This window comes from Mycteria americana, chromosome 4 (genome assembly GCF_035582795.1).
Source record: "Mycteria americana isolate JAX WOST 10 ecotype Jacksonville Zoo and Gardens chromosome 4, USCA_MyAme_1.0, whole genome shotgun sequence".
Classification (NCBI taxonomy): Eukaryota; Metazoa; Chordata; class Aves; order Ciconiiformes; family Ciconiidae; genus Mycteria; species Mycteria americana.
The window spans coordinates 89,191,518-89,211,232 of NC_134368.1; the positions used below are offsets into that span (position 1 = coordinate 89,191,518).

General features: G+C 38.2%; 1 protein-coding gene across 1 annotated transcript; it reads right to left on the reverse strand.

The window, feature by feature from the left end:
- Positions 1-205: 205 nt before the first annotated feature.
- On the reverse strand, positions 206-19,610 carry AP1AR (adaptor related protein complex 1 associated regulatory protein). Its single transcript, XM_075501228.1, has 10 exons — positions 19,316-19,610; positions 14,076-14,124; positions 12,411-12,437; positions 11,556-11,581; positions 10,546-10,642; positions 9,734-9,832; positions 6,468-6,529; positions 5,284-5,357; positions 4,231-4,359; positions 206-960 (listed from the first exon to the last, which is right to left on the reverse strand). The coding sequence occupies exons 1-10, from the start codon at positions 19,390-19,392 to the stop codon at positions 695-697; spliced, it is 906 nt and encodes a 301-aa protein (XP_075357343.1). The 5' UTR covers positions 19,393-19,610; the 3' UTR covers positions 206-694.
- Positions 19,611-19,715: the final 105 nt, after the last annotated feature.

Below are 19,715 nucleotides of genomic sequence, written 5' to 3' on the forward strand. Positions count from 1 at the left end.
AGCACACATTAACTAAGTCTGGCATATAATACAAGACAGTATCTTACCTAACCTGATGAGTTATACTACGTTTATTGAGGTTAACTGTGCTTAGCATAAAGTAATAAAAAAATAAAGTAAATGGAAAGACAACAACACAAGGCTAAGAAGACTGTAAACTAGACAGGGAAAAACTGCAATTTACCATGTGCGAAATTTGTTTTGCAGCTGGCTAAGTAGACCCTCTAAACAGCTAAAGAACAAGTCAAAAAGCACATATCTGAAATAAAAATTTTTTTAAATTAGTTTTCTATATTCAAGTATTAGATAAATTATATAAGACTGTTTCTGAGATAAATGTTAGGCCAATGATGAATTTTAAAACCAAAATCAGTAGAAACATCCTCCGGAAAAAAAGGCTAGTTAAAATATAGATATGTCAAGCTACGAAGCTTAAATTAGTGCAGATAATTTTATATTAAATCCAGATATCCAGAAATATACATAATAGAATCATCCCAGTTTTCATAAAAGTTTAGAAGGTAGATGATAAAATTGCACTTAATTCTGAATTAATTCAGATAGCAAGTCATTCCCATTCCTTGCTGATCAATTTATAAGAAAAAGGGAACCATGTTATAAAAGAGCAAATTGGGTTTGTACATTCTATTTCACTTCTCAACATTTGGTCACAAACAAGGGCCACACAGTTTCACTATCTGTCTTGATGATCAGAATCAGGTATCCTTATATCTGATGCAGACAAATCCAATACAGGATTTACAAATCCGGCGTATTCTGAATTGCCATTATCATCCATTTCAGCGCTAACAAAGTCATTCTCCCACTCCAATCCATTAGAATCGTCAGAGGCTGAAGCTGGATTACTTCCAGTCTTCTTGCTATTAAATTTCAGTGCCGCCCGGAGTATATCTTCTTCTGTTTTGGAGCGCTCTCTCATTGGAATCATTCTGTTCATGCCTGCGATTTAAGACACGTTTATAAGAAAGACATAATGTTGAGGGAAGTACCTTTACCTTTGTGTTAGAACATTAGAAGAAACAACAAGAATCCTTTAGAGATCCAGACTTGGTAATTCCACTCCTGAGCACCACCGTATTTTTTCTGGTGGTGCTGTTCACATTAAATCCATAGTTTGCAGCCAGTTTTGGCCCAAAAGAACACAACAGCCAGTTATGTTGTTTTACAGAGTTCTAAGGAAGAGAGACAACATAGTGAAACAACTCACTGGCAGTGTTTTATTTCTCCTATATATGCAGCTTGCTGCCCTACATTTTGGGCGTGCAAATATGAACAGATTTTTGGTACTGTGCCATTTCCAGAAAAGCGAAATGGCTGGGGAATCCTGTAATACTCCTGTAACTTACTGACAAACAGATGAAACATCATCCTGTTAAATGTTTTAAACAGCAGCTGAAATTTAGATAGATATTGGGTGCATTTGTCTACAAAAGGTCTTCAGTTTGTCTGAAAAGGTATATTTAATTTCACACAAAAGAAGGCAAAACATTGGCCAGAAAACTGCACAAAGACATCAGAGATGCTATTTATTTTGTCAGTAATTATAGGCTTTGCCGTGGTGTATCAAAACCCTCCCACACCACTGGAAAGGAAAAAGGGAAGGATTTACAATACTCTCCTTATTCACTGGACTCCTCATGCATTCCTAAATAAACTCCCCTTTTAAATTTGGAGTAACTAGCTAACTAATTAACTGTAATTAAAATGTTACATATTGCAAGTGAAAGACACAACTCGGGGGGGGGGGTGTGTCACTGGGGGGGGAATTTAAGAGGTAAATTTTTCCCTTTTTTTCCCTTCATTAGACTCAAATGACAGATGGTACATTCATGTTTCATGGGTCTTTCAAAACATAGCTATTTTCAACTAGATTATTCCTTTGGTACCAATGGCTCACTGAAGCTTTGTCCATCTCAAGATACACTGCCGATAATACCGATACAACATTAGTACTACAAGTTCCTTGTCTGTCGCCTGTACATGACACCAAAGAATGAAAACAGAATCACTGCATCAAAAAAAAAAAAAAAAAAAAATCTGTATTTAATCCAGGACAGTTACCATTTCCATTTTCTCCTCACACCCTTTGTCTTTCTGTATAAAACTCTTTATAAACTATAACATTGCAGGGCACAAACTATGCATCTGCTGTGCTCGGGCAGCTCCAATCAATCCACAATCCCATTTCAGTACTACCATTACGTAATGATCATACACTACACCATTAGTAGTACATGATCATGCCTAGTTCAGGATCTAGGCATTCCCTGTTAAGAACTTCCTAATTTTGCAACTTTCCAGTCAAGCAATGTCATCTTTTGTTACTATTCTTAGTTGTTGTTTTTTTTAAAGGCTACTACCCTTTCAAAAGACTGGTTCTTCCCTACTTTGTGTTCAGTCCACATACAACTTTGTCTACTAACGGTAAAAACGTGTGACTAGACCATAAATTAATACCCCAGATCACTAAACCCCCACACATACTTTTTTGGAGGTGTTCGGTCTCCGTGGTAGATTTTGACAGCACACACAGTAACTAAACCTCTTACCCCAAGCAAGCAGTCAACCCCTTCAGGGAGATGGTTTTAGTACACTTAAGTTGGGCCAGACCTACCAAGAATGTGCTGAAAACTACTCAAAAGTCCTTGCAATATTGACTAGTACTTCTTGCAAATGACCACATTCCTTCCTTTGCAGCCATGAAAACAAGTTGTGTTCTCAAGCATAAGCAATCTTCCACAGGTTATCTCACCATCTCTTCTGCTCAAGATTTGAGGTTACTAGGGAGAAGAGATGGACTGCCATCACCATGACCAACTCTTAAAAATTATTCCCCTTTGTAGAGCACAGGCTAGTAGGAATCAGAAAAAGAACTATGCAGTAATTTTGTGCTGGTTTTAGGCAGTTTTTGGCACTTCTCAGCACTTACTATTTAGTTACCTCAAAACCAGATGAATACTTAGGGCTAAGTCAACGTGACACTGATAAGAGAACAATGTATAGCAAACGTCACAGATTGTTAATTCTATACACAGAATTAAATTTCCCAACAACAAGGATAATACAAGCCCGTATGCAACAAGACCCTCAACCAGTCCAATGAACAAGGTAATTTTGCATGCAGGTATGCCTGGTAAAGGCTGAATCTTGCTCCCATCTGGTTTTCAATAGTTATTTAGAAAGATGTTACATTAAGCTAACATATAAGAGTGGGAGGACAAAACTTAATCTGTAAAAAAGCAAAGAATGCAATTTTCCCATTTCTTAAGCACAGTGTGGAATACAGAGCTCCCAGAACACTGTTTCTGGTGATAATTACTCTCAATGTAAAATCCAGTGTATTTCAACATACATGATCCTGTGCCCCAGCTTCAGTTCCTCTAGAATGCTAATAGCTCTTGCACACACTAGCTAAAAAAAGATGCTGGGTATTTCTGGGTAAATCTGTGTCTTTCAAAACAGGTTTCTGAACTAGACTTTTCAGTGCTCTTGACAGCGCTAAACATTTAAACTACACACAGATTGTCAAAAAACAGTCTATTAAAGAAAAAGTATATGCTATGCATTGGCTAAAAGAAATCCTAACTTATTTTTGGTGAGCGCTTCAAGAGTCAAGGTCTCAAAATTTCACATTAACTTCAAAACAAAGACAAGCTTTTGCAGATTTACTAAAGAGAACAGACAAGATCTGTAACAAACAGCAGCAGCAATTAGGACAGTTGGGATACTCACCTGGAACGCAGACCTCCATTTCCAGTAGAAGTTACAATAAAAGTAATTAGGGTTTAAAGAAACAATGCTTCCCAAAATACTTCAGTCAGAGACTCCTGACCAACTTCCACATTTTAAAACAAAGAACAAGCTGTTCTTTCTGCTACTGGCTCGCAAGAGGGCAGCATTTCTTTACCTTTAGTTTTGTTGTGAGTTTACAAGTCAGTCCCCCACAAAATGCAGGAAAAGAGATTTACTGAAGGATCCAAAGAAATGAATTCATTTATTAGACAGATAACCACACTTATCAAAATCGGCAATTTTCTAGGTAAAAATAATTTACTGTTTAATCACTACACACTTGGCCGAAATTCCATCAGAATTAAGTTTTAAATCACCTTCCTTTTGAAAACGACAAATTTACAATCAACGTAATTTAAACCGTCAGCATTTTTAACTTGTAAGTTCAGAATGAAAACCAAATGGCAGAATAAATACCTTCTTCATCTTCCCACTCTAAATCTAATGAAGTGCTGTCATCATTTCCACTCGTTGATTTTGTTTTGGTCATTAAGTCGCAACTGCTCTCTGTGTTGGGTGTCAGCACTGTAGCATCAGATGAAAGCCCTATATAAAAAAACCGCATTTTTAATTTGTAAACATACTTCAATTTGAGGTTCAATATGCAAAACTAAACTTTCAGAGAAAGTTTTTATTGTGCTTTGTGACCTTTAAACCTCAGGAACATTTGAAAAAAGCACTTCATCCATCACTTCCAAGAGTATACAGTAGCTTTTTAATAGTCAACATCACTAAGATATTACAAAGGGACATTTAGCAATACTGTTTAATTAGAACTATAGAGGAATTTAGTAAGCTGTAAGCTGGACTTGTGTGAAGACTTGCAAAAAAACCAAAAACCAACCCTCCTCCCAAAAAAACCCAAACTACAGGCAGCGTTTCCCAAGAATTACCATCAGTCCTCCAACTTCTTAGTGACTATCACGTACTGTAATCAAAACTTATGAATGCAAGTTTATAAAATTGTTTGTGGAATTTTTAAATATAGGCAGCCAAATCCTCTCTTACGCTTCATTAGAAAAAAATTAACCATTAGTATGATTCTAATTATTTTGCTAAGAGATGATTAAAAGAGCTATACACACACATTTGCATCTTTAATACACAGTTAGGTTTTACAAGAAAAGTTCACTGCATTGATGTTGCCTCCACAAAGACGGCTGGAGAGCCTTAGTAAAATAAAATCCACACACAGAACTTGTTTGCTTACAGAACTTGCTTTTGAGTACTGGAATGGCTGTAGCACAAGTTGCATACGCTGTGGTTTTTTGAACACTTGAAGCATCAGGGATTAGAGAGGAAAAGAAGTTTCTGTCACATTTTTTTATACAGATATATGTATACACATTTTATATGTGTGCATATATAAAAATGTAAACAAATTATGTTTATCTAGAAAAAGAAATAGCACTCTGTGCTCCTCAGAGTCACTTAACATTTAGAGACGTGCATAAGCAAAGGGAGACTTACTACTACTTCGAAAAGCTTCATACTGGAATTTTGTATTTCTTAAGAAAGAATCGAGATCTTCCTCTGCCACAGAGCTGCAAGAACAACGCACATATTGTTTTTAGCTTTATAAACCTCTAAGGACGCCATAAAAGATACGTTAATCCACATGCCCCCCAATTCTATGCTACAAAGCACATACACCTTTAACTAACATCTTTATAAAATTATCTACAAAATGCCTTTCCATTCCTACTCGTCACATCCTCTCCCAGTCTGAGCTTCTGCTCAATTTTTAGTAGTATTTTCAGTTAAAAATGAATTAACTTCTGTCACAAAACAACTCTTCCCCTTTCATCCTTTGTCACTTCAGATAATGCCTCCTTAATTTTCAACTCCTTTTTTAACTAATGAATTAAAATCCTGCTACTACAGTCCTTTGTTTCTAAAACCTGGCTAGTTCCTACTCATACTATCATAAAACCTCAGTTTTCACAGCTCCTTTTCTAACTGTACTTCCCTAACGGAAAAGGCTTCCTATCCCCCTTCTCTTCCATTCAAAAATAGGTGTTTGATTTTAAGAGTTTTTTCAAAACTCAAATACCGTTCCACAGTAAATTTATTTGGGGTTTTTTTTTGTGGTTTTTTTTTTTTACCCTTCCCCCCCCCCCCAACACTGAACACAGAAGGTGGAAGTGAAGAGAATTAAATTAATAATATTAATGAAGAAACAGGCAGACTATATAAACCATGCAATTCCCCATTTGATTAGTGTGTATTTTTACTGGGCCTTTCAAACAGCGTTCTGAATAATAAAAATATTTTTATATTAGCCAAGATTTTACATACAAACACCTTCTTAATATAAAACACTAGATTTTGTGTGTGTGCGTGTGTGTGTGTATGTATTAGTACCTGGGAGCAGGTTCAATTTTGTATGCATCAGTCTAATAATTACGGTGAAAACCAGAATGAATGCAATCTACCCGCTAATTTTGCAGATTAATGGTAACCAGTTTGCATTCAGTAACTATTCGGTGTGAAGAAAACAGCAATGAATGAAAACAGCTCTGACTTAGAAGTGCTGTGTATGTAAGGTTTGAAAAACGTGGATTTTTTTTTTTTTTGTGGTGAGGGGGAGATAAGGAACAGGACTAAAAACAGTCATCGTTCTCGATTATCATTGATAAAGTTTTGTATCTTACCTCTGATATTCTCCATTATTAACAGCATGCGCTCTCTGTGTTATTCTTTGCTGTCTACGTTGCTATCAAAAGAAGTAAATTGTTGAAAAAGCTGAATGCAATCACTCGGCATAATATACTCAATACACTAAGCATTCCCTTAACTGCAACATTAGAAGGAGCGTTGTCCTGGTCCTTGGAACAGTCCAAGTACAACTCAGGAAAAGACTGACTTTCATTCAAATAAAATCAAATTTTATGATACTGAAGGGACCATTACATGCAAGTGGTATTGCTTTTAAGCTCAGAAATCTCTCCATTTAAAAGAAGGTAGCTTTGTGAATAAAGCTCTCAACATTTTAACCTATTTCATGCACCAAAAAACAAAACAAACCAAAAAAACCCATTGATTTGCTTAGAAATATGTGAACACCGCTTCATTCATGATTGCATCTGTCCTCTTCTCTATTGTCTTCTCTTCTTAACCACAGGTATTTTCAACATACAACTAACACCTGGGTTACGTTTGATTTGTTTTGCTCTGTGCGCAAGAACAGTCAGCCTACCATTTAAAAAGAAATATTTCCTACAGGTCCTTTTATCCCTGTACAAAGCAATACTGCCATCTCCTCTGGTTGTCTGTATCAGCACTAAGTGCTTCATTTATATTAATAAAAGCTTTGTTGCCTTGCTGGGCCAAAAGTATTAATACCTCTACACTCTTAAGGTAGAAAGCTTTCCTGGTATCACTAGGCAAAAACAGAATGAAAAATGCAAGACACAAGCCATAAATGCATTCGTTTTGTAGTTACAAGAGGAACAACAGATGTCATGGAAGTAGGGTTCTACTGAAGTTTTAGGGTTTAAACAACTTAAGTTGTCTCAAGTTTCTTTTCCCTGGCTTGAAAAAATGAAAGCATAAAAAGTGGGCACATCAACTATGTGATTAAAGGTAAATCAGTTATGAAACAATAATTGTTCACTGATTATGACAAAGACTAAGATAAAAATGAACGAGCTAGTTTTATAGACAAGTCTGATGTATCTAGCTACTGTATTTTCTGAAAAATCTATTCTCAGCCTTAATGGATCTGTCTCTGCAAAAGAAAAGCAGGGGTAAATAAACCAGAGTTTTTAATGTCAACTTCAACTTCATCTAAGAATTGCTCTTCACTGGGTAAATAGTCTTGTGAGATAACTGCATTGGACCAGCTAGTATTTTTCAATCCCAGGATGATGATGGCTTCATTTCTTGGCACACTTTCCATCTCAGGTATTTAAATAAGTATCAGAATAAGCAAATTGAAACCAGTAAGGAAATGGGAAGTGTAGAAGTAGTAGAAATATGACATAATGGTGGGTGTAGGTGAGAAGACTTGAGTGCACAGGGAGAAAGAGAGAAATTGGGCACCAACATAGTTAACAGGTCTGTAAGAAACAATTACTGACAGAAGCAACAATTTTCCTTTAAGGTTCATATACCCACATAATATCCAATTTAAATTATCTACCCATTTTGCCAGGTAACATACCAATATCTAGCACTGTAAGTTGCAGGATACACATAGATTAAAATTCTCCACTGTTACAAATCCTGACATTTAGTAGGGCAATATCAGCAAGCCAAATCAGTTTTAAAGGGATGCCATACTTCCAGTGAAAAAGCCATTTTCTCATTTAGAAGACTTCTGTCCACAAACAGCAAACAGATTAGTTACGTATTCAAAAATGGCTTCTTAGTTTATTTAGAAAGGTTAAGTGCTTGATGTGTATCTACACAAAAATGCTTCCTTAGAAGTCCTGATGACCCTTATGGGTTTGGGCGTGGGTGGTGTGTGTAAAGGAGATAAGTGGTACTAATTTTACGAGAGGAGGAAATTAAAATCTCTATAATGCATTCTATCTTAGGTCCTGGCTAAAAGAGGTACATATTAAAAATACTGAAAGACAAGAAAAATAGCATTTCTTGCACAGAAGTTCTACAAAAAACAGTTAAAGCCATAAAACAATCTACTTTTGCTGGCTTTATATAGACCAAAAGTGCTAAAGAGAAAAAAAGCAGGCAAAAAAAGGTCAGAAAGAATTAACCCTCCCATACCAAATGACAAGAGGTTAGAGAAGTGTGAAATGAGACCTATACTTAGCAACATAAATATTAGATGAAAAACTCAGTCATCACTATCAGTCTGGAAATAACAATTTTCAATTCACTCTCTTTTGAATATAGACACTACACTAGGGTTAAAGATTTCCCCTATACATATTGTAGATTTCAGACTTTTTCAAAAGTTCAGATTTAGACTAATTGAAAATTGACTTCTAATTGAACACATATCACATGTCTAGTGGACTGTTTCCTTGAACACGCTACAGCTGCAGCCATACACATTACAGAGTAACAGAGAGTGAAAACTGAAAGTGTTCTTTTTAACATACACATTTCTGGCAACCTGAAATTTGTGTGAAAGCACGTACTTCAAGAGCTTAATAAGATGGCAAAAATATTAAATGCACTGATAATATTGTAACACTCTGAACTGCAACATGAAAACCATCAGTAATAAATGCTATTGGGATACAAAACAGCATCTTGTTTTCAAAAAAAGCAGGAAAACATAACATGGCTTTTGTTTCGCTTGACCAAGCTCCAGAAGCATGGACAACAGACATCTGAAAGTAGGCACAGATATATTAAATAACGACTACTGTTAAGTCATTACTGGACTTTGGCTACTACACATACAAATCACAAAATGATAAAACTACTCAGGTTGGAAGGGACCTCAGGAGGTCATCTAGTCCAACCTCCTGCTCAAAGCAGGTCAACAGTAAATTCAGATGACTTGGAAACACATATCTTGATGTTAACACAAATCACAGAGATAAGGGACAATTAAGTGCACAAATACATAAAGTACATTTTACAAGTCTAAATGATGTCATAATGTGTGCTTAGTTTCAGGGTCTTTTACTAGAAAACCATCACAGATCACTTCACATTAAAGATCAGTAACTTCAATATAATTTAAGAAGTCTGTTAAGCTAATTATAGATTAAAATCATACATCTCTCATTCAAAATCTATACTCAGCGACACAAACTCTTTCAAACAATTCTGATCATTGTCAGCTGTACTTTCAAATTATGTATTTTTTTCTCTACTGGAATTGACAAGCCAAAGCAATTTCCTCATTACGTTTCCTGAGATGTAAAGGATATTAGGAAAGTCTGCATACATAGAAACAGAACAGAAGCTCTGATATATATTGGGGTCTTTTTCCCCTCACCTCCAAGAGCTTTTTCTGCTTTGCTGCCCTGGCTGCTTCACGTTGTGCAGCATATAAAGCCTCCTCTTCTATTCTTAACTTCTCCTCTTGTAAGGCTAACTGTATATGAACAAAATAGTAATGGTTAACAAAAGCAGAACCTATCTATCTTCCTATGAATAAAGCCATAAGTTCAATAAAACAAAAGAAGAGCTACTAGAAAATAAAAATAAAATAAAATTGACTATAGCTAGAACATTTTTCTTCATTAACTGAATCTAACTGCTTCCCCCCCAAACATCCCAAGAAATTTTGATAACTAAACATTACCCTATTGAATAAACATTACTAGTGAATTGCTGTAAAATGCATGTTGCATTTTATTATGAACCGCACAGTGAAAGACTTAAATCTTTTCAGTTGCATATTTCATTGGCACTTTATTAAAAGTGCTTCTCAATTTCTACCATGTATTCCACATCATATTCCATTAATTGCTGCCAACACACTAGAACAAAACGACAAATTACAGGTTTTTTTCCTTAAGAAAAGCTCTGGGAAAAACTGAGCATGAGAAGAGTTTCATCAAATATACTCCCCATTTTGCCTTTCGTCAATTTTTCAGCTAAGAGGCTATTAAAAAGAAGCAATCTCTGATGCAATCTTAGTTGCACAGCAATCTCTTTATGTATCTTGTAGACTAAAAAATATCAACTGATGAACAAAACCCAATTGTTTGTTCATGCAAAAGGAATCTCCTTGTGTTCATGGTTGATCTTAACTACTTCAAAAGAAAAACTATCCATACCATACTAGTCATCATAGCTGCTTACCTCTGACTGAAGTTTCATATCAACAACTCTCTGCTTTTCAGCAATGGAGTCATAATGTCTGTCTTTCAAGTCAGCAATTTCTTCCTCAGTCAGAGGTCTAAAAGCATGGGAGAAACACAAAAAGACTCCATCTATTATTTACACAGGACAACCCTAAGTTGCACTTAAACATATCCATATAGTCTTTCTTGACTGGTCTTTTAACGCAAATTCAACAAGCTGTGCTTTTGGCCTGCTCCTCCTGAGAAGACAGTTCCAAAGTTCCAGTTTACTCAAGACAATGCTGTCTCTCCTTACTCTTACAAAGCATTTTTTGGATGTTTATAGAAAGCATATTTTCAAAACATTGTTTGCTAACAGAACTACTGGAATAGAATAGTTAATATCATTGCCGTGTAAATCTCACTTTTTTTTCTTACTTGTTTTGGTCCCCTAATTGTAAATTACTCCCCTTTCATCTGTTGCCTACTTTATGTCTACTTGTACGTATCTAACAAACAAGACTGCAAAAGCATTATTATAATCGTACAGTTTGCTATACCGCTTCTTTGGGACCATTGCAGGGAACAACATTTTGGGAATTATCAAACTTAAATAATGCAAAATGTCTAGAATTAGACAACCAAAGCACACACTTCAGTGCCTTCATATGTTTCCTATAGAGCAGACCTCTAAGTTTCTACTGCTTATATAAACATAAACTCACTCACAAAAAATTCACTCAAATTGTAGTACTAACACTCATGTAACTTTAAATGCAGGCCCTGGGAACAAGCGTAAGGATTCTCTTTGCAACATACTGTTTTAACTGTCTTGTATAGTTTTTGCATGATGCATTATCATCTAAACTGTTTTGACATGGTTAAGCATTAAGGTTAGTTTGATATGTATTCTTTCCATGTATGTGACAACTAAAAAGACAGAAAGGGTTTTGACGGGAACTCTGAAAAATTTAAGAGTCACAGTGGGACAGCAGAGGGAAGGAGAGGTCCTGAATCTCAAAGTCTTACCTGTGACTGCTTCCTGGGCTTTCCGCCTGTTTAAAAAAAAAAAAAAAAAGTCTGAGTTTTTGATAACCCCATCAAGCAAACAATTGTAAGATGGGGAAAAAAACCAATATGAAATCATAGTTTCTCCCATATATTGGTTTTACACCTGGGGGGGGGAATCCAATTTTAATTCGGAATTTTGAAAAAAAAAAATCTTGTTAGTCAGCCACTTCAGTTGATTGCAAAAGTAAAAAAATAAGTACTTCCAACTGAAAATAAGTATTCTGGTGGTGTATTTCAGGAACCAAACTATTAGTCCTCGTGTTTTTAAGTATAGGGCAGGGTATTGAAAACGTGGTGTGTGTCCCACCCATTATCAAGCTGTATTAAATTTATAGGAGTGAAGTTTTAAGGCCAACTTCTACTTTTCTGAAGTACCGTTCAGCCAGTTTACCCATAATCGTAAAGACAGAGCACTCCCAAAACTTTCCTTCGCAAAGCAACCCGGGTCCATTTATGTTCTCTGCTAGAGAGTCTTATACAAGAGTTAATACACAAGCAAATTTGCCTTCAAGTCTTCCTCCCCACACTTTTTTTCCCCTCTTTATCATCTTTTCTTTTTGCCTTCCTAATGTCCATAGCGCGCTCTTCCTGAAAGGGTTGCTTCTCATACTCCCTTCAACCAGTTCTCTCTCCTGTTAGGTCTTCATCTTTCCCAAAGTGTTAAATACTCCTTCCTAGAGCAAGCAAAATCAATGTAAAAAACCCCTGCAATTTAGGTCTACAACATAGCATAAAGTGGGAGGAAGATACAGATCTTGGAACCATTTTTCAGGGTTGTACTAGCAGGTTTCACATTGTAACCCAGGTACCTACCTCATCACTTTCCACCAGGTTCTCAAACTGCAGAGAAAAAGAAGTAAACGATCTTTACAATTCAATGTAACAAGTCACTAAACACATACAGCAAATATCATTACATATTCAATCTGTCTTGTAAAAACACTACTCCAATGATAACAGTGGGACTATAATACCATTCGTGAAAGCCCCTACTTTCAGAGAAGGTATTACTTTTAGAGTAGGACGTATCTTCTTACCAATCTTTCTTTTCTCAAATATTACATTCTCCTAAAAGGAGAAGAGTCAAAAATCAAAACACATTCATGTATTTCACTACAACTTATGCGAGGGCCCCGATAAAAATGAAATCTCATTATAAGATTGCTAATAATTCTGTGTATCTGAAGCATTATAATACAAGCAGTGGAAGGAATGGTATGGCTCTGACATACACCAAATCACTCACTCAATTTAAAAATGTAGAAGATGTAAGGGGTATAGTGCATGTAACCTCTACCTCACATGGCAACAGTGATGCTTACCAAAAAGTATTTGAAGATGTATTTAATTTACAAAAAAACCCATAGAGTTACTTTCTACCCAGAATTCTAAAAACAAACAGGCAACAACCACCCCCCTCCCAGCTTTGCACATAAGAAACTAAAGGTCAATAAAGGCAATGTAATGCTTAATGATAGGAAGCCAAAAAAAAAAGCCCAAACTGGGCAAGAATACACGAAGCATTCTAAGCTGCACCAACTCATCCAGCAAAAGTTCAACTATCACATAAAACCAAAGCAAATGGAAATTCTCCATACTATTTTCAGTATAGTAATCTTACATGTAGTCAATGCATCAAACATGGAGGTCAGTACCTACAGCAAGGCTCCTTAATTATACTGACTAATTGCTGAAAGCAGAATACAAATAACAATTTGGGAGGAGGACAGAACCTTCTTTTCCTTATCATATTTCTGCTGCAGGAACACTCTCTCACAACTGGAAGCTGTGCGCTAAAACAGTTTTCACCCACCATGTATGTCTGCCCCCTTTCTTGAAAGCCAAAGCAGTGATTAGTTATTAATGTTACTCTCAGTAATGGGGGCAATCTGAAAGGTCTAGGACTTTTAGACCATAAGGAACACTCAGAGAAAGTAAACCAGGTTATTCTGAGAATCTCAACTTATACAAATTAACCTTACGTTACCCTCAGCAAAAAAGGGTGATATTCAGTGGCCGAGAAAGGACCCCTGTAGTGAACAAAGTGGACTAAACATGCAACTAACTATAAAAGTAGCCTCATCAGATTCTAGCATTTTGTAGAACCAGATTCATGATCCTACAATCAAGAACTAAATATCCTGCACTCATACAAGCAGAAAAGAAAAATCACTCCCAACACAGCAGTGATGGAAGATACAATAGGCAGAGTTTGGAACACTCTGGTGCTGAGTATCAGATCACAACAGATACTTCTCTTCTTTCCAAATGACAGATTAAAGGGAGATGATGTATTAAAGTTCTGAGGTGCTATAAGTACCAATATCTTACCACCCAGCGCAGCATCAGTTTGGTCTGGAATAACCCAGAATATTTCACTGTACATAAACTGCAAAAAGTCTTCAAGGCATTGGTAGAATTCAGCTTTTCCAACCTTTTTTTTTTTTTTTTTTAATCACTAGAAATCTAAGCACTCACCTCTATAGTGAAGTGTTCTCCTGTTGAACATGTTCTAAAATACTTTGATCTGGAAAAACAAGTCTACAGTTACACTACAGAATAGTCTTCAATTCACAGCAGAAGGAAAATGAGCCTGATAATTTTAAATAGCTTTTGAAATATATTAAGTAAGTATAAAATAAACATAAAATCTTCATGTATTAAACACATTTATTTGTTAACCTGTGCTCTGCATCGCTACCAGAGTGGAAAGAGGCAAAAGCATGTAAACATCTTCTACAAAACTGAAGAAAAGACAAACACCTCAAGTGAGAAGAAACCACTTATCAGGATGCTGGAATTGACATTTACAGACATTTAGTGTGTTCTGCAATACCTTTAATACATTTTTCTCGAAAAACATGATTCCAGGCAATTTCTGAAAACACTGTTGCTCATCGTGGCACTTAACTCTTTACTAGCATAGCATCTTGTACAACATCAAAGTTAAACAACACATTTTATTTTGAAAGCTTGGCACAGCTAGAAGGTTGAACCTCAGAGAAAAATGTCTACAAAGAGATCATGACAATACTTTTCAACTACAAAAAAATGACTCACAGTCTGTAATTTTATACAGGGAATCAGTCTCCTCCTTGATTCTTTAACTATCTTAACACTGTCCTCTATAAAAAACAATACAGTATTAAGTTACCTGAATACATTTTTACCTAGGGAAAGAGGTTTGGCTATCATCCAAAAGAACACGCAAATGTACACTGGTGCTTCAGTACAACATTCATTTCATCGAACCAAAAACCAGAGTTTCCCGTTGCAAGTGCTGACTGGTATCAGGAATAAACCCAGGGCCTCAGGCATTTCTATACTTGTACAAAAAGATCGTTCTGTACTCGCAACCAACACCTACTTCTACTACACTAAAAGCAACACACCAGCCAAAGCCTGAATTATTTTAATCATATCGTATTTCGTCTCCATCATATTTTGCTGTGGAAGTCAGTTAGGGTACGTCTCCCCTGGCAACTTGTTGCGCAACCCACTTCTTCCTTGTTGTGCAAGGAACAGTGCAATACAGCAGTGTTCTTTCTTCTTCTATACAGCAGGGTACCTCGCAGTGCATCGCTGCCACTAAAGAACTGTTTCCAGTTGATTCATTGCTATGAAACCAGAGGCGAAAGGCCACTGTATTTCATGCACTGCATCGCAAGTATAATTGGGACACATGGCACAAACACTTAAAGTAATTTCACTGCTACCCCTCTGTGTACCATTTTGGCGTGCAGGAGCTGGTACCATTAAGAATCTAACTTAATAAAACTGTTACAGACAAATTAAGGCCTATCTATGTTGTTAACGAAAGTGTAATTCCAGTTTACAGCATCAGGCGCTAACTAAATTATGCTCAACTTTACAAACACATGAGCTGCGGTCAGATTAGTTGCAAGAGTTGAAGAGTGAGCCTATAGAAAACTAAGACAACGCAGTGCAAGCTTACTAGATGGAATGACAAATAGCCCAGCAGCAATGACACTTCAAGGAAGATCTACACTCGCTGCTACCTGCTGAACAGGGACTCAATAACAGAAGGCCTAATTCTGTGCCAGAGTTTGAGCCCTTAAATCCCAGAGCAACTATGGAAGATTGAGGTCATTAGGGCCAGAAATGGAAGACCCATCAACTTCACCCCCATACATAACAACTTCAATTGAAATAAAACAGTAACCTATGAAAACGCTTACAGCTTTTATTATTCTCCTTTAAGCTCTACTGTTTCATTATTTGCTAAAACAGATTTGAGAAACACTTAGGCTTGATAGGTACTAAAGAAAACAGTTCAGCTAACTGGCCACAGGACCTACAGAGACTGTCAGACCAATCTTCAAAAATCTAAAGCTATTAAAGAGACTAACTTTGCAGCACTCCATACATACATATGCTTTATTCTCCTTTTCTGCAAAGTCATGTTATCATCTTTGATTTTAAAAAAGCCCAACCAACTTATACAGATGATGTGTGGGGAAAAAAGTCACTAAAAATGAACATTTAATCTATTAAAACCAGGGCATGAATTAAAATTACTTTTTCCACACTACTGGCAAAAAGGAGTGTTTCAATTTTGCTACATGTTAACCCCTCCCAAACTAACCAAACAAATAACCTAGAGACAAATTATATTTATTCTTCTCTCTTTTTTTTTTTTGGTCCTTCTGTTAAACACTCCTCTAGGAGTAAAGAGGAATACTTACGGTCAAATATAGTGACAAATTAGCTATGACCTACTTTCTAATTATGGCTGCAGCTTGTAGTACTTTGAGCAAAACTATTTCAGCCAAAGCATAAGGACCCTCCCTAAAAAAAAAACAATAAAAAATTACCAACTGAAATTTTGTATTTTTACAGAAAGTTAAACTTATACTACACTAAAGAAGGTTTTGGTGTTTCATTTCTCTCTACGCATGCTCAACATGAACTCTAAAAGCCATTGCAGCAATTCATACATAAATCTCCAAGATTTTAAGCACAATTCCAAGCAAAGGCAACTTATAATCTTGGAGGATATTGAAACCCTTGTTAAAAACTGTATACTTAATTATTTAATTAAGAGTTTATTTCTTACAGTTAAATCTGGGAGCATCTAAGAAAAATGAAACACTAGTTTGGGCGAGAGGGGGAGAATCTGAGTGATTAAAATAATCATGATTAACTTGATAAGCTACATTATTACATTATGCTGTTCCAAAAGTAGCCAACACTGCAGAATTTGGTAGCACTCTAACTTGCAAACTTACAAAATTCATAAGACACATTTTACAGTTTTGTTTTTTAATGCAATTCCCTGCCTCTCCCACCACACAGTGGGAGGAAAACACCTGAATTGCTCAGCACTCCAATATCGTTCTGTGAACTACCGGTACACCCAGAAAACGAAGATGACCTGAGACATGTGCCAGCTATCTGCAAGAGGTAGCACTGATGATCTTTTTTTCATAAACTGATCCCTGTAGACTATATTCCAGGTTCAGGCTTCAAAAGCCAACCCAAACAGGTGCAGCCCCTTCAGCTGGAAAAGTCTGTTTTCTGTACTATCATTTCATTTTTCTAAGACTTCCACTACAGGCTACGCAACACCTGAAGAAATGTACACAACAGTTGAACATTACAACAGCAGACAGTGATTTATTTCACTGGGAAGGACAGTCTGGTATTGGACTAACAGAAGCAACACGTGCACATATGAGTAGCTAAGCCATCATGGCAAACAAACTTCTCCTTTGAGAGTACAGTCATAAAAATTTCTTCATGAATTCCTGCCATTTAAGAGAATGGCATTTCTCATCATTCTGTGCATCGGCATTCACATTTGCCATTCTAAAACCCAAGCAAGCAGTAAGCCAGTAGTTACGTGAAAGGCACCAAAACACACTATGAAGTCCGGCGAGTAAGCCGGTAACTTCAGCAACCGTCTGCTGAAAACCAACTGGAGACTATGCGACAGTGTGGTGAGAAGCTAGCAAATGCTGCTTCGTGAATTAAACATGCACCAAAACCAAGTACTAGAACAGATGACACTGCAAACACCAATGAATACACAAAAGGGTAACAGAGTGTTGCAAACATACAAGAAAAAAAGAATACAAGGGGAAAAAACAACAACAACAAAAATATAGGCAATAGTCACTTTAGACCAGAGGGAAAGATAAAAGATAATCATGTATCTAGAATTTGCTGTTACAGCCAAGACAATCTTGTGCCTTTTTGGACTCTTGCCTCCTATGCAGTGCTCGTAAATCAGTAAGTCGGTTAAAAGTAGTTGAAGGGAAAAATAAAAGACCAAAGAGACCCCACAACCAAAGCAATAATTTACAGGGTGAAGTACATATTGCCAGAGACTTACTGTCACTACCCCTGACCGTTTAAAAAATGGTATTAGCCTATGAGCAAAGAGTCAGCAAGAAACACATGTGAAGCAAGAACCTTTCAAGTATTACCTGTTTTTCTCAGAGTATAGCACAAGAAACAGATACTTAAGTGCTAGCTGGCAAGGCATTTCAGATGTTCTCACACCTCTGCTAGGGAGTCCTAAGAATACAAGCAAGTATCCTCCACCCACACTGTCCTGGTCTTTCAGCCGTTTCTCTGAAAAGTATTCCTAAAGGTCTTCAGGACAAGCGGAACATCAGACTTGCCTGCTAGAGCCAATGTGAAATTAGAGGCCACGAGTTTGCAACATGTAAAATGCTCAGCATATCTGCCTAAAACAACTTCAATCCCAATACATCCGTCAAAAATAAGTGATCTAGAAGGATCAAATACTTGTGAGTATATGGAAGAAAACCAAGTTCTTGTACAGGTATGGTATCCTTTCCCTGTTTGTACAGTGCTTTTCCATGAACTGGTGGTTGGAGAACAAAACACAGATTACACATTTACAAGATAAATGAAAGTTTATTCAGACCATTCTGTTCCTGATCTTCTGTAATAGTCACCCTTTACCCCAACAGTCTCAGCCTCCAACTCACAGAGAACACAAGATCGTACTCCAGAAAATATGGGGCTTTTCCATCTTTGCACAAGCACAGCAGCCTGCACAGATTCTGGCGACTGACCTGAAAAAGGTCAGTTTTTCAGTCAAAAGTCAGTTTTTCAAGCCAGTTTTTCAGTCAAAATTCTAAGCTGCTTCTTCTGGAAGAACAACCCTGGAAGAGGGCTAAGGAGTACGAATATCCCCACAGCCCGTTAACCCAAGCCATCTCTGGAAGGATATTACCATCAACCGTGCAACCTGCACAAAGCCGAGCAACCTTTCGACGGCGTATCCTCAGTTCGAGCTGTCAAGGCAAAGGCTACAGCCGCCTTTTCTTGCTCTCCCTCCTCTTCAACCTAGCCGGCTGCGGGGAGGGGGCGAAGGGGACAGCCTGCAGCCCGGCCGTACCCAGCCCCTGCATGAGGTGGCCGGTGTCCACCTCACCTCCTGACCCACCTCACCGCCCTGCTGGGCCCACACCGGGCACCGCAACAGCTCCCCGGCCTTGTCATACACACACACACCTCCTTGCTACCCCAAGGCAACCCACGTCCCGCTGTCAAAGCCCCCCGTGGGGGACGGGGACCAGCCGCCTCAGGGCCCTTCGGCTCGGCCGCCTGCTCCTCACCTCCCGCCGAGGAGAGGAGTGGGGGGGGAGTGAAGGCGGAGCCGGGCGGGCCCAGCACCTCCCCGCCCCGGGGAGGGGAAAGGGGTAGCCGCGCTGCCTGCTTACCCTCCGCCTCGCTGGAGCCGGCCGGCTTCCCTCCGGAAGAAAAGCCCGCAGCACAACTGCGCCCAGCAGTTCCCCATCGCATCCTGGGCAGCGGCGGCAACGGCTCCTCCTCCCTTCAGGCGGCTTCAAACCGCCCTTACCGTCAAGGGCCGCGGGAGAAGAGAGGAGGGCGGAGAGAGGAAGGGCAGTCGCTAACCCTAAGAAACAAAGGGCCGGGCAGCGGGCGGAGGCTCCGCGCCGACCGCCTCATGGCCGCGGCCGCTGCGCAGAGGCGGATGCCGCATGCCCCGAGTGCTGGCACCGCCCCCGGCGGCAGCGGCCCGCCCCTTCCCGGGCGCTGAGGAGAAGGCGGCGGCGGCGGGAACCGCGCCCGGGCGGGCGTGAGGGGGCGAGGCGAGGG

Excerpts from the sequence above, each read along its gene's own strand:
- AP1AR (XM_075501228.1), bottom strand. The coding sequence starts at position 19,392 with ATGGGGAACTGCTGGGCGCAGTTGTGCTGCGGGCTTTTCTTCCGGAGG. Across the intron at positions 6,530-9,733 it reads AGCAGAAAAAGCTCTTGGAG|CAACGTAGACAGCAAAGAAT; the intron begins GTGAGGGGAAAA and ends TTCTTTTGATAG. Across the intron at positions 5,358-6,467 it reads AATAATGGAGAATATCAGAG|CTCTGTGGCAGAGGAAGATC; the intron begins GTAAGATACAAA and ends TTGTTCTTGCAG.